This window comes from Crotalus tigris, unplaced genomic scaffold (genome assembly GCF_016545835.1).
Source record: "Crotalus tigris isolate CLP2741 ecotype Arizona unplaced genomic scaffold, ASM1654583v1 scf7180000019173.45859301935:6455823, whole genome shotgun sequence".
Classification (NCBI taxonomy): Eukaryota; Metazoa; Chordata; class Lepidosauria; order Squamata; family Viperidae; genus Crotalus; species Crotalus tigris.
The window spans coordinates 4807251-4821600 of record NW_024097414.1 but is presented as its reverse complement, the minus strand read 5'-3'; the positions used below and the strand labels follow the sequence as shown (position 1 = coordinate 4821600).

The following is a 14350-nucleotide window of genomic DNA, read 5'->3' as shown; positions in this document are numbered from 1 at the left end:
ACAGTCAGCTTCAACCAAAATGTAAATGTCTCTGCTCTGGTGCTGAAAGACTAATGTGTTTGTGTAATGGAGCATTTACCCAGGCTGAATTTCTATCACCTTAAGTATAGGAAAAGGACTGACCCAGAAACCAAGCTGCGGTTTGCAACTTACTTGTACCAGCATTTCCCCCCCCCCTCTTGATTTCCATATCAAAAACACAACATTTTAATAACATCAGGGCAGAAAACAGACCTGAGTTGACTTGCTGACCTGAATTTGCATCAAGTTGTTGAAACAAAGTTGAGCTTATCGCAAGTGACAGCCAAGTTGTGTTGGATTTAATTTGCCCGGCTAGCTTCTGAGCTGAAAGCTAGACATTGCCATCTGTGGTAGAAATTGTTGCAAAGTGCAGATAGTCCTCAACGGCCACAATGGAGCCCCAAATTTCTCTTCTTAAATGAACTTTGCCCCATTATATGACCTTCCCTGCCCACGGTTGTTAAGTGAAGCCCTGCAGTTGTTAAGTTAGTGACACAGTTGTTAAGTGAATCTGGCTTCCCAAATTGACTTTGCTTGTCAGAAGGTCGCAAAAGGGAATCGCATGACCCTGGGATACTGCAACTGTCATAAGTACGTGCCAGTTTCCAAGCATCTGAATTTTGATCACCTGACCCCGGGGAGGCTGCAACAGTCGTAAGTATGAAAAATGGTCATAAGTCACTGTTTTCAGTGCCGTTGTAACTTGGAACAGTCCCTAAATGAACTGTTGTAAGTTTAGGACCACCTGTATCAATACAAAAGATTTATGTGCAATGAAGCAACGGGGTGATTAATGGATTGTAGCTAGTTTCATTATCTTTTTTTTTTTTTAATCAATTGTTCCACTGTCTGGGTAGTTAAATTACTGACCGAATTGGGACATTGCAGAAAATGTTCGGTTAATTGGCTTGACTTTAACCGAGCATGTGAATGTCGTCACACTTTACAAAAACAGTGTGCTCTTATTTTTGTATGACACATCATATTTGTCCTTTTTTTAACGCTGTGCTGGAGAAGCTGAATCCCAAGACATAGATAGGGATCCAGACAAAAGCCAAATTTGATTGAATTGACCTTGAAATGTAACTAAAATTAATTTTAATTGAATACAGTTAATGTAATTGCTGTTCATAGCCTTAACAATTTCCTTTCATGTTAAAAAGGATAAACTGGGAGTAAGCAGTGGTGTCCCCAAGCCTTGTGGGGGGTGGGTGGGAGGGGCAGAGATAGTTTTAAGATGCTGGATTCTGCGTGCCTGGTTTGTGCTAAGTAAATTATGGGAATCTCATACATCGCCATTTGTTCAACTAACGCCATGGTTAAAACGAATTACAGGGTGATGTATAAAAGAGATCCTGATCTCTTTATCACAGGGCAGTTGTAATAAAATTCAAGCAAGAGAGCCATGGCTATTGATAGAGAAAAGGCAGTTTAAAAGCATAATAAGAACAGAATTGGCAACTTGGGAAGAGAATAAAAAATAATTATCTAAAGGTGGATGCAGTTAGTAGAGAGGAGAGCTCTTTAGAGTGATCAGGTCCTTCAACCCTCCCATTTTCAGCAAAATTGGTGAATAATAATTTATATGCCACCTGACTTAGCCACGAGACAAAATTTATACAATCCCCTTTACTGTGTTGTCAGAACAATATTCTTTTGAATAAATAAGGTCTCAAATCATTTTGAAATATTTTTTTTTAAAAAAAAGAAAAAAGCAGACCAGATCTTTAGATAACCATCTTCCTAGGCTCTTAGTATACTGTGGCAATCTGGGAGGAATTTCTTCTTGTTGGGGAGAAAAACCCAGTAGTAAATTGTACGCAGTTGTCAAGTCACTTCCAAAAGAGTCCCATCTCCAGAAAGCATGCTTTGCATTTATACTGCCGTATAAATTCCTGAAAGAAGGGTTGGTTAGAGACATGACCAAAATATTCATGAAAAAAAATAGCCCAATATATCTCTTGGTAGGAAGTATTAGCATTTTTATTTTTATTTTTAAAAAAAGATCAATTTTCCCAGTATTTTTTTTTTAAATTCCAGGTGTATAATGCAAAAATACTTCTAGTGAGTTTTCTCTCCGTCCTTGGTGAGCGTTCACAAAAGTTGAATGGGTGTTCAGTCTCCCATCATGTCAACATCCAGGAAGAGAAGGTAGAGCTGAGGTGATTCAATCCATCTGGCTTGGAGAGATGATAATAATAACAACAACAGTTGGAAGGGACCTTGGAGGTCTTCTAGTCCATCCCCCTGCTCAGGCAAGAAACCCTAGAATGAGTGTTTCTCAAATTTGGGAACTTTTAAGATGTGTGGATGTCAACTCTCAGAGTTCCCCAACCAAGAATTTTGGGAGTTGAAGTCCACCCATCTTAAAATTCCCAAGTCTGAGAAAACTGCTAAAGGAAATGAGAATGGTGAAAGTGAAGGACAGGAGGTTTAATAGCAGCCTAGTGAATTTTCATACTTGATCTTCTTGTGAGATCTTCAACTAGTGACTTCCTTTCCATTATGTGAGAAGCTTTGTGCTTATTGGTAAGTTTATACTTTAAGCTTGCCTGTTATTACAGAGTTCCTGTCATTGCATGGGGTTGGGTAGCACAGCTATACAAATCCAGATTTGCTGGAGTATATAAGCATGGCCAGTTGTGACAGATGCTGTGATGGGAGTTTCTAAAACAGCTCTAGGTTACCTGTCTGGCAAAAATAATAAATCTGTGGACATCAATCTGAATTTCAGCTGTGAGATGCCAGAGAGGAAATAGAACAAATGGGCAAATACATTTTTTTAGGCTGCTCTCCTGGGCACACTTTTACTAGGGAATAACCCTGCTGAGTATGTTTTTCTGAATATTATATTTAGTACAGCATTATTTATATCTAATGTTAGATGTAATATGACTACAGAACATTAATCCCAACCCAAGATACGTCAGGAACTAAGGTTGTGTCTTGATTGACTTTTCTACTTGATGTTCAAATTGAGAACACATTTGTTTTAAAAACAGGAAAAAGAATACAAAAGATTAAAACCTAATCAATAGAAAATTAAAGAGTCAATTCGTGTCCAAAAGCTGTGAACTCTTCTATTGTTTTCAGGACCGCAGGTTATAATTTTAAATGTAGTGTAGAGATGCGATAAAATCTTTTGAGCTGGGATATCATTTGGATTACCAGCTAACCCATCAGCTGAATGAACCGTGCATCATCTTAAAAGAAGCATTGGTGTTTGAAGGTTGCTGCATTCAGAAGGTTAATTAAAACGACTGACTGGGTGAGAAAGAAAAATCACATTAGCTGACTAGGGCTAGGCTAAAACTATTGACAAGTTTTTAAAAAGCAATTTATTGTAAGCAGCACCTGCAGAAGAGGCAATGAGCATCTATTCTACACAGAAAGCAAAATGGTTGGAAGTTAAACTCCAACATTATTTTAGCTAGGTGCAGAACAGAATAACAAAATTAGAAGGGACCTTGGAGGTCTTCTAGTCCAACCCTCTGCTTGGGCAGGAAACCCTATAGCATTTCATTATTGCACATTATTGTTAAATTTCAGGTTTCAAACGTGTAGCTAGCTAGATTCATTCAATGCACTGGGATAAAATAATAGCTAGTCATCTTGTGGCAAGTGAATCCTGTAAATGCAGGCTGTTCTCCTCCTTCATACAGTGATCAATTTTTACCTGGAGGCTGCAAGGTGCTATTTACCCATTCAGTAGGGGAAAGCTTTGTTCCTTTCAATTTGATCGTCCTCATTTAGCAACAAAAATTGAGACAGACAAATTGGTCTTTTAAGTGAAACTGTCACTTAAGTGAAACCACAATGGTGTTTATAACCGTTAAGGTGTTTCTATTTGCATTTCTACGGTTTTTAATTAGCTGTACCCACCCTTCTGCGGGTCTGACTGTATGACATTGATTGAGTTGAATCCACCCTTCTTAAAATGGCTCAGGTTGAGAAAGCCTGGCATAGACAAAGGCTGTCTCAGCCTCTTTCCATCTGGCAGCCCTTAAATGCATCAGGACTATAATTCCCAAAACACCCAGCAAGATGGTCCACTTCTCCAAGCTGCCGGACTGGGAAGCATTGCAACAACATCTTGTTCCTTGTCTGCTCCAGCCACTTCCCTCCCTCCCTTTTGTCCTCTTCCTATGCATCTTATCAGCTGATGCCAGGACTGAAAAGCCCCCCCCCTCCACCTCCTCCCCGCCGTTTCTCCCTCCCCTCTTTCTCCTCTTCCATTTAGTTCTCCCTATTTCTTGGCAAAACCGTGGCCAAAACGTCACCCGGAACGTTGCGAGCAGGAGCTTCGCGCTCAGCCCGGGCGGATTTTAGGGCAGGACCTGCGCGCATGCGCAGAGTCGTCTTCGACTGGGCTTGAAAACTAACTTGGTTTTGGGGTTTGGGCTGGTCTGTCTTCGTCCTCCCGAGTAACCCCGGCTCTGGGGCGGGAGAGGAGGGCGGGATGTACTCGGCAGGGACGGAAAGTTTGCTGCGGCAGGCCAGGTAGGAAAGAGAGGAGGGGGGGAAGATTTGCATAAGCCAGCTTCCCATCTGCTGGCTGGCACCTGGTTTGTGCAAACCTCCCTGGCTGGCTGAGCTTTGTTAGGCCGCCTTCTTGGGGCACAGGGGTCCTCATGCCTGTCTGCCTATTCACAAGAGGCTCACCCTCATTGCTCAAGAGGGATCCATGGTGCTCTCTGGGTTGGGTGGCTTTCTTTGCAGGCGTTTCATGACCCAGCTAGGTAACATCATCAGTGGTAGAAAGGAGTGGGTTTGCAAGGAGGAGGAGGAGAAAGAAGGTGAAGGAAAGGAGGAGGACTGTGGGGTCCTTGGTGCTCTCTGAGCGTGGCTGTTTTCTTGCAGGCATTTCATGACCCAACTAGATAACATAATCAGTGCTAGGAACAAGAGGGGTTTGCAGAGAGGAGAAAGAGGAGGACTGTGGGGTCCTTGGTGCTCTCTGAGATTGATGGTTTTCTTGCAGATGTTTCAGGACCCAACTGAATAATTTCATCAGTGCTAGAAGGGAATAGGAGCGAACAGCCATTTTAAAATAATTCCCATTATAACGTTTGTCCCCCATTGTGGTGGTGCCTGGTCACTGGGACCACTTCCTGGTTTGTATAGTAATAGTATTTGTGCTAGGGGAAGGTGTGCATGTGTGCGCACGCATACTTTTGAGTCACCATTGATTGCGTACAACTGCCTGGACAAGTTCCCACAGTTTTCTTGGCAAGATTTTCAGAAATAATTAGGCTTTTTTCCTTCCTACCAAAATCCTAAGTTGACGACTATCTGTAGTGGGGTGTTTGACCAAAATTGACTTTGAATTGTATCAAAAATGGCACTTCTTAACTTGTCAATTCCTCTTTCCTGATAGAGAGATCCAGGATGGTGAACTTAAAAAATTCAGTTCTCGGGTCTCAGGCTTCCTTCAAAATCAAGACTTTGGAAATGAAACAGTTGATTCCTTGCGAAGACTATTTCTTATTGTCTCAGCCAGCAAATGTAGTCGGATGTGAGTGAGAATCAGCCCTGCATATAACATATACTGTACTTTGTGGAATTTATTTTCCTAATCAGATTATTTTTGGTTTGGGTGGGGAAGGTAAGAAAATGGACTTTTTCAATATCTATCCAACATTCTTTTTAAAAAGATGAAATGAATTAAGAGGCACCTGAAATCAGAAATTTGTGGTTGACAACAATGGGGTAAAAATCTAGAAAATACGATGAAAGGACTGCCATCGTAGTTTCATTCAGTTGTCTTTTTTATTCTGGAAGATTTTTTTATGGGAAAACATCGCGTGGATAGTACATTGTTTAGGCATTTCTCTTACTTTAAACTTCCTGTTTTTGTTCCTTTGGATGACTTTTCTTGCAGATTGGAGGACAAACTTGTTCGCCTTCTGCAAACAACCCTATATCTACCAAAGTCTCCTAAGCAAATCCAGATACTTTGTAGTGCCATATTAAGAGAGGTATCATTTTGCGATGATTTATCTCTGCCTTGGGATAAGTTCCGGGACACCAGGCTGTTGAGTTTAGCTTTCTCCATCGTGCAATCCCAAGTAAGCAAGGCATTTTATTATTTCTAATTTTTTTTTTTTTCAATTTATTCTATCTGGTTGCTAGGAATCAAAAACAACGATGGTACATAATCAAGTGTGTTCCAGTTGTCCACTAACTCTTAATAGCTTTCAGCCCTATCATATGTAATCAAACAATAGCAAAAAAAAAAGCCAAATAATAATATTGCATAGTAAAATATTGCTGTTTCCTTTTTTTTAAAAAAAAATTGTTTTGCAATTGTTTTCCATTTGGTCCATCACACACACCCCCTTCCATGTTGGACATGATAAACACATGCAGAAGGATTTTTTAAACACTTTCTTTAAGCTCCCCCGTGTGGTGGAAAATGGATATTTTTCAAATTCTGGAAATCCACAAAAATACCAAAGACCCTCTAGTTGCTTTGGGGTTCTTAATTGGTGTGCAACCTCTAAAATACCTCTCCAGAATTCCGATGACTTTCTGGTTAACTTGATTCAATTCTGCTGTTGGATATTGAATCATTGCTTTATCCAAAGTGCAATAAAAAGACAACCGTTGAAGAAGTGGGGCAGCACGTGGTGAAAATTCTGGAAGGCAGACTGCCTGAAGATCAGAGCGCACGTCCTCTTCTCCCCATTCTGTCCAATGTCATCAGTTCTGCACCACTGAGCCTGAACGAAGGTGAATATTTGAATTCTAAAATTTTTACGCAACTTCTCAACCGTTGTCAATCAGACTGAGTGGCTGGGACGCTTGGACTAAAGAGTTGTCTGATTAAAAAAAAAAACCTAATAATTAGAGTTGCAAATATCACCTGCAGTCTCTTTAGTGGCATCTTTATTTTGGGTTCCTAGATCAGATCAACCTGATCAGCAAAAGGATGGTGGACTGGCTGAGGTATGCCAGTCTTCAGCAAGGAGTGACTCAAGCGACAAGTGGCTTTTTCAATCCAAGAGGAAAACAGGTATTCAGCCCAGGCAGAGGTGGGCAACGATGTTCCCTTTGTGACCTGTGGCCTTCAACTTCCAGAATCCTGAGCTTAGGAATTCTGGGAGCTGGGGTCCATAAGACTTAATGTTGCCAAATTGGAGGCTGGGTGGGTGCCTTTGTCATCATCCAAGTTAGGAGAGCCCTGCTATAAAATGGCTTGAACAGCCCTTTTCCCATGACTTAGAGCAGGGGTTGGCAACTATGGCAAGTTTAAAACCTGTAGGTTTCAACTCCCAGAATTCCTGAGCCAGCATGAGCACCCTTGTTTTAGGGGCTCACCCCTCGATGGCTTTGCCTGGCTGGAGTTGGGTAACCCCCTTGACAAACCCTTGGGAATCCTCACATTTAAACCTGGAGTTACTTGCCCTGCCCCTTTTCTCGTCCCCAGAATCCTACAACTTAACCTGCCTTTTGCCTTTCTCCCAGCCTGGCCCCATCACCGAGGTGGACGGCACAGTGGCCACTGACTTCTTCACCGTGCTCTCCGTGGGCCAGAATTACACAGAGGACCAGTGGCTCAACATGCAGGCTTTTTCCATGCTGAGGAAGTGGCTCTTGTGTTACAGGAGTGACGCAACAAGCAATCCAAATTCTGGTGAGGGTTTTTCTTGGGGCCCTGTGTGGAAGAGAAATGGGACAGTTCCAAACCTGTGGAAGCCTTTGGGCTCTGGGTTCCAGAACCTAGAACTAAGGAGAAATTTCCTGACAGTTAGAACAATTAACCAGTGGAACGACTTGCCTCCAGAAGTTGTGGGTGCTCCATCCTGGAAGTTTTTAAGAAGAGACCGGACAGCCATTTGTGTGAAATGATACAGGCTTTCCTGCCTGAGCAGGGGGTTGGACTAGAAGACCTCCAAGGTCCCTTCCAACTTTATTATTCTGTTATCTCGTCTTGCTAATCCAGCCCCAAGCTACCCACCTTGTCCCTTCCCTTACAGATGACAAGTCAGAGGTGGATGGCTCCCTCGTGTCAATGGTCTCCGTCACATCCACCTCAAGCCGCCTCCTGTCCCCAAGAGAACGCTTGAGAGAAAAGGCCTTTGAGTACTGCCAGCGGCTTCTGGAGCAGAGCAATCGCAGTGAGTGGCAGCCCTGGTCCTAGGCCAGGCTCCTCAGACATGGCCACTTTAAGACTTGTGGACCTCACTGGCTGGGGAATTCTGGGAGTTGAAGTCCACAAGTCTTAAAGTGGCCATGTCTGAGGAGCCCTGGCCTAGGCAGTAGGAGGCAGATATTGGGGGGAAACCGAGGGCAGTCATATAATGCCTTGCTTAGCAACTGCCCTGCGTAAGGATGAATTTCCCAGTCCCGGTTGTCATAAGCCAAGGACTATAGCACTCTCTTCCTGCCATTGAACAGGGTTTAGGATCAAAGTGCATAGAGCAGTGGTTCTCAACCTTTTTAATGCCGCGACCCCCCCCAACCGGTCGTAAGTCGAGGACTACTCAACCAGTCGTAAGTCGAGGACTACTCAACTGGTGCAGCACCGTTTGCAGAATAGGACTTTTGGCGGGCTCAGCAGGGGAGAGGCAGCCTGGACAATTCCTATTGGCTTTTGAAAGCCAATAGAATTAGACTCTATTCAAGAGAATCTATTCTATTGGCTTTCAAAAGCCAATAGAATAAAAGGGAGTAGCACAGCTAAGGAAAAGAAGAAGAAAAATGGTGGACTGCGTTGTTTGGCGACCCCCGTGAAATGGTCGTTTGACCCCAAATGGGGTCCTGACCCACAGGTTGAGAACCACTGGCGTAGAGTTTGCCGCCTCATAAGCTCACCCACTGAGCTTGTTTACGCCTCACTGCACGAAAATAGCCGTGCAGTCAAAGGTTCTCCCTTCTAGTGGCCAGGAGTCTGAGCTCCGTTCATTTTTGTCCCTCAGGGGCTCTGAAGAAAGCCGATGGGGAGCTGCAGAAAGCCGTAAGTATCGCCGACGGATGGGGCTGGTTTAGCAGGAACCCAGAAGTTGACAAGACAGGGAATTTTGGTTCTCTTTTCCCTTCCAGTGTCTCATCGAAGCAGTCACCATTATGGACATCATCTGCCGACACGACTCTTCTTACGTTTACCGCTCCCTCTCCTGCTTGAAAAACCTCCAAGGACGGATCAGCGGGGATCCTTCTTCCGCCCGCGTGCTGATTCCCATCGCCCAGTTTTTTCTGAACCACAGTGAGTCAGGAAGCTTGGATATTGCGGTGAAGGGGCCTCGCTTTAAAACAAATGAAAGACCCCTTTTTTTAGCTTCTTGGAGTGGGGTTTCAAACTCCACAAACATTTCAGTGCTTTGCTAGGTGGGAGGAAAGAAGGAGGGGTGACTTTCAGATCGTCCACACCCGGCATCCGCCCTGGCGGGTGCTTGTGGGTCACTTCAGCCCCATCTGGACCTGCAATTTAAAATCTTCCTTCGTCAACCAGGCGAGACGGCAGCGGTGGACTCCGAAGCCATTTATCGGCATCTCTTCGCCAAAGTTCCCGCTCAGCTTTTCCACAACCTCATGCTGGCGTATGAGTTTCTCCAGTTCTGCCGGCAGAACGTCGGAGTCTTCCCTGGGAATCTCAGCATCTTCCGACAAAGCGCCCCAAATCTATTCAAGGTATCAGACTCCGGACTCTTTCATCCTTCCGAACTTTTGACCTCCACGCAGGAGGCATTTTGGAAGAGGCATTTTGTCAGTTTTGACCCACACCTCCACAGGTCCCATGGGTGCCTGTGCCACCATCTAAGGCAGTGTTTCTCAACCTTGACAATTTTAAGGCATGTGGACTTCAACTCCCAGAATTCCACATGCCTTAAAATTGTCAAGGTTGAGAAACACTGATCTAAGGTCACCTAATTTCCACATTCCGGCAAGAGCCCCAGAAAAGTTGCTAAAAGGGAAAAGCCTGGCAGTGATTTTGGCCTGGGAAACCCACTCAAACATTAGCAGGGCTTTTAAGAGTCTTAACTGAGCTTTTTGAAAACTCAAGGAGAAGCAGACGCTATAAACATCGAGCGGGGAACAGAGAATTCCCTTTTGGGAATTTCTTTCTCTGTTTTTCTGCTTCTGTTTCTCTGGATCCGCTCTACTTTCTTCTTAGAACCTAGATCTCTTGAGATTTTCCCAAGAAATGGATCCCATGCATGGACGCTCATTTGCTTCCCTTTGCAGTTCTTGGCCTGGAATAGCCCGGCTCTGATTGTTGATTACACAGATCTTTTACCAGCCCTGCTCGGTCCGGATAACGCCTTGGAAATCTTCCACTTGTTGCTTGACCTTCCGTGTTTAACGGCTGCACTGGACACCCAACTCAGGTACCTGGAAGGTTGTTAATCCACTTGTAAAAGCCTATTTCTGTTCTGGTTGTTGTGGTGGAAATATCCAAAGAGGTTTCTCATAATTTAGGTCTAGGCCCCGGTGGACTGGATGAGGGAAAGCTTTTTATGAGAAGGGGCAAATCACAATGCCCAGACAGGCTTCAAAGGATGAATGAAGGGGCTGATCCTTGTGAGGGTCCTCCAGACGTTGTGAATTGAATAGGGTAGATAGGATAGGATAGGAATAATTAGAATAGAATAGAATAAGAATAGAATAGGATAGAATAGAATAGAATAGAATAGAATAGAATAGAATAGAATAGAATAGAATAGAATAGAATAGAATAGAATAGAATAGAATAGAATAGAATAATGGAATAGAATGGAATGGAATAGAGCTGGAAGGGACCTTGGAGGTCTTCTAGTCCAGCCCCCTGCTCAATCAGGAGAACCTACACCGTCTCAGACAGGTGAATGCCCAGTCTCCTCTTAAAAATCTCCATTGATGGAGCGCCCATGATTTCTGAAGGCAAAGTTGTTCCACTGTTACATCTGGTTCCAGTCTCTTAAATCTCTCACTAGGTCTGTCCTGACCCCCCTGTCTGAGAGGGCCACCATAGATCCAACTACAAAGCCTGTCACTTTCCTGGAAGCCTTCCGCCACCCCCAATATAGGGGCCTCTTCCATTATCTCCTGCGGGTTGAGACCACTCCCAGTGACCCTGGCAGGTATCGTCAAGATTAAGCCTTTTTAAAAAAAATGATGTGACTAATTTACACAGCCTTGTGTGGTGTGCATTGTGAGTTGTTTGATTGTCCGCAGGCTGACTCCTCTCCGGCAGCTTTTGGGGTCTCTGGCCAGCCACCCTCGTGTTGGGCAATGTGCCAGGAGCGTCCCACCCTTATTACAGCTCTTCTTCAGGTTGGTGTCCAAGGTAAGATCCCACCTGCAGGACGCCCCTTGCCACATGGTCCAAAAAAGGTTATTGCTGGGATGTGTTGAGGGCAGCTCAACAGCCAAGGCTGTAGCATTCCCAATTAAAAAATACAGAATAACCGAGTTGGAAGGGACCTTGGAGGTCATCTAGTCCAACTCCCTGTTCAGGCAGGAAAGCCTATCCCATTTCAGACAAATGGTTGTCCAGTCTCTTCTCAAAAACTTCCAGTGTTGGAGCATTCACAGCTTCTGGAGGCAGGTTGTTCCACTGGTTAATTGTTCTCACTGTCAGGAAGTTTCTCCTTAGTTCCAGGTTGCTTCTCTCCTTGATCAGTTTCCATCGGTTGCTTCTTGTCCTGCCTTCAGGGGCTTTGGAGAATAGCTTGACTCCCTCTTCTTTGGGGCAGCCCCTGAGATACTGGAACGCTGCTATCCTGTCACCCCTCGTCCTTCTCTTCATTAAACTAGACATGCCCAATTCCAGCAACTGTTCATTCCAGTTGGATCATTGCTGGCCACATCAAATAAAAACAAGCCTGATTTGAACCCAGATTTTCTTGGTCTTAATCCAGGATTTCTTCCCTTGAAATACATCAAGAATCAACATTCATGGTTTGTTTACTTGGACAACATCTGCAGCATTAAGCACCAGCCTTAGAGAGTGATAATACTTAACCATGATGTAAATAATAGGGAAGGAATGCTTCATGCGTACCAGTGTGTGGCTTTGCAAAACTCACTGTCTTTGCTAAAAGAGCTAATTTTTTTTTAAATGGCTGCTGCATTGAAGACCACAAATTATATTCAGATGCACTGAAAAACCTTCCCATCAGGTTTGCTGCAATGATCCTGGGTCTATTCTGATGAAGGACAAGGGTGAAGGCTGCAGGAAGGCCAAAAGGCAGGAGAATTGACCCCCTCCCAAACTTTCCTTTCTAGCCCTTTTTATTTTACAAGCTCAAAAAAAGACAAGGGTAAAGACGTTTGCTGAAGTGTATTGCAATCATCCTGCAAGGCAAAGAATGAACTGGCTGATTCTTCTGAGCTTCTTCCCCAGTTTGCAGATGAAGCTCTTGCCAAGAAGCTGACCTTGGCAGCCCTGGAGAGGAGTGATCAGCTTTACGAGATCCCTGGGTTCAAGGCCGAGGTGTTCAGGTGAGGGGCAGAACTTTCTAAATCAAGAGACAGGAGCTTTAGACTTGCTTCTCAACCTTGCCAACTTTAAGACTTGTGGACTTCAACTGTTTTGACAGTTGCCAAGGTTGAGAACCCCTGCTTTAGAGGGATCAGCTCAGACCGGCTTCTACTGCAAACATCTTCAGAAACTGGAGTTAATTCTGGTCCTCTGCTTGAATCTTGGTTTGGGGATGTGCCAGGAACTCCCTTCCTCTTTGGAGAGCGTCCTCACTTTCTCAGACTCTTCCTTTGCCCCGTAGAGTGATGGGTTCCCAGCTACGAGTCTTATGCAAGCAACACCCCTCCTTGGTGGTGGAGCTGTCCAAGCCACTTCTGGAGTTTTCGGGAACGGTGTCCAACATTCAGACTAAGGAGGACCTCTTCATTCACGTGGTAAGGAGATACCTGCATGTCCCAGAGACTTCCCCCCCCTCCCCAAATTGTCCCCTAGTCCTTTTTCCATCAGGGAACCTAAATTCATTCTTGAATTCGTTGATCTTTCTGAGCTGGCTAGACTACATGTTCCTCTCTGCTGCTGTGCCACTAAGAGAGGTGGTGCTAACGATTATGTTCCTTTGATATCCTACCAAGCTGCTCCGTGGAACAGTGGCAGGTCACCACAGCAAGTCAACCCAATGAGTTTACAGGTAGTCCTCCATTTACGACTGCAACAGAGCCCAGACTTTCCGTGGCCAAGCAACACAGTTGATAGGTGAATTTGGCAACTGTTTTGACAGTTGTTAAGCTCATTTTATGGCAAGGGTCTTCCATTCCATTCCATTCTTCTATTCTCTTCTAGGTCTGGGCAATTGGGGAATATGCATCGGTGACCCACGATAAGCGTTGCACGGTGGAGCAGATCAACACCTTCTTTGACGTTCTGGAAGCCATGCTTTTCGAGATCACCCAGCTGCGCCCTTCAGCTAACATCCCCAGGTCGTCCCCTCGTGTGATAGCTGTCCTCATGACCGCATTGACCAAGCTAGCTTCTCGCAGCCAGGACCTGATCCCCAGGTTTGAATGGTCCCCGATGAGTCAGTCTCTCTCTCTCTCTCTCTCTCTCTCTCTCTCTCTCTCTCTCTCTCTCTCTCTCTCTCCTCCCTTCCTTCCTTCCTCTCCCTCTGCCTCCCTCCCTCTCTGGATCTGTGGAGCAGTTGCTTCTCTCTGAACTTGGTTCTTTATAAACCAATTGTTGCTGCTTCCGAGTGACTTTCTGTATAACTTATCTGGTCCTCTCTGCAGAGTTTGCCTGTTTCTGTCTAAGATGAAGATATTCATCCAGAGCACGGCCGTGTCCTCCGTCTACTGCGCCGAAGAAGCCGAGGCCATTCTAACCCGGGCGACAGAGCTGATGAATTTACTGAAAATGCCCAGCGTGGCTCAATTCGTGCTCAGACCATCCTCCGGGGACATAAGCCAGCAGGAGACCCACATCCCTTTGTTGCTTGCCATGAAGATGACCAGCCAGCTTTTGGAAGGCGGAACCGGGTGTGTTCCTGACTGAGGAAGCTCTTAGGACCAACATAAGGTTGCTTCCTGGTGACAGGTAGATCTTGTTGGTGCCTTCTCCGTTTCTGAGGACTCTTCAGGTCCTACTTCCCCATCTCCTAGCACACCTTGGTGTCTTTACCATTGATGGCAAATGTTCACTCCATCAGCACCTCTCACATATTAAAAGACTTTATGGTATACGTTTAATAATAATAATAGTAATAAAGTTGGAAGGGACTTTGGAGGTCATCTAGTCCAACCCTCTGCTCAGGCAGGAAACCCTATACCATTTCACACAAATGGCTGTCCAGTCTCTTCTTAAAAAGGTTTTGTGTTGGAGCAACCTCTGGTAGTTGAAGTCCACAAGTCATAAAAGAGCCGAGGTTGTCTA

General features: G+C 44.7%; 1 protein-coding gene across 1 annotated transcript; it reads left to right on the top strand.

Moving 5' to 3' along the window:
- The first annotated feature begins 4338 nt into the window (after positions 1–4338).
- AP5Z1 (adaptor related protein complex 5 subunit zeta 1) lies at positions 4339–14159 on the top strand. Its single transcript, XM_039360793.1, has 17 exons — positions 4339–4521; positions 5399–5536; positions 5903–6089; positions 6609–6753; positions 6927–7036; positions 7489–7657; positions 8001–8141; positions 8943–8980; positions 9067–9229; positions 9476–9654; positions 10210–10352; positions 10938–11084; positions 11179–11290; positions 12350–12447; positions 12729–12861; positions 13268–13482; positions 13711–14159. The coding sequence occupies exons 1-17, from the start codon at positions 4481–4483 to the stop codon at positions 13970–13972; spliced, it is 2421 nt and encodes an 806-aa protein (XP_039216727.1). The 5' UTR covers positions 4339–4480; the 3' UTR covers positions 13973–14159.
- Positions 14160–14350: the final 191 nt, after the last annotated feature.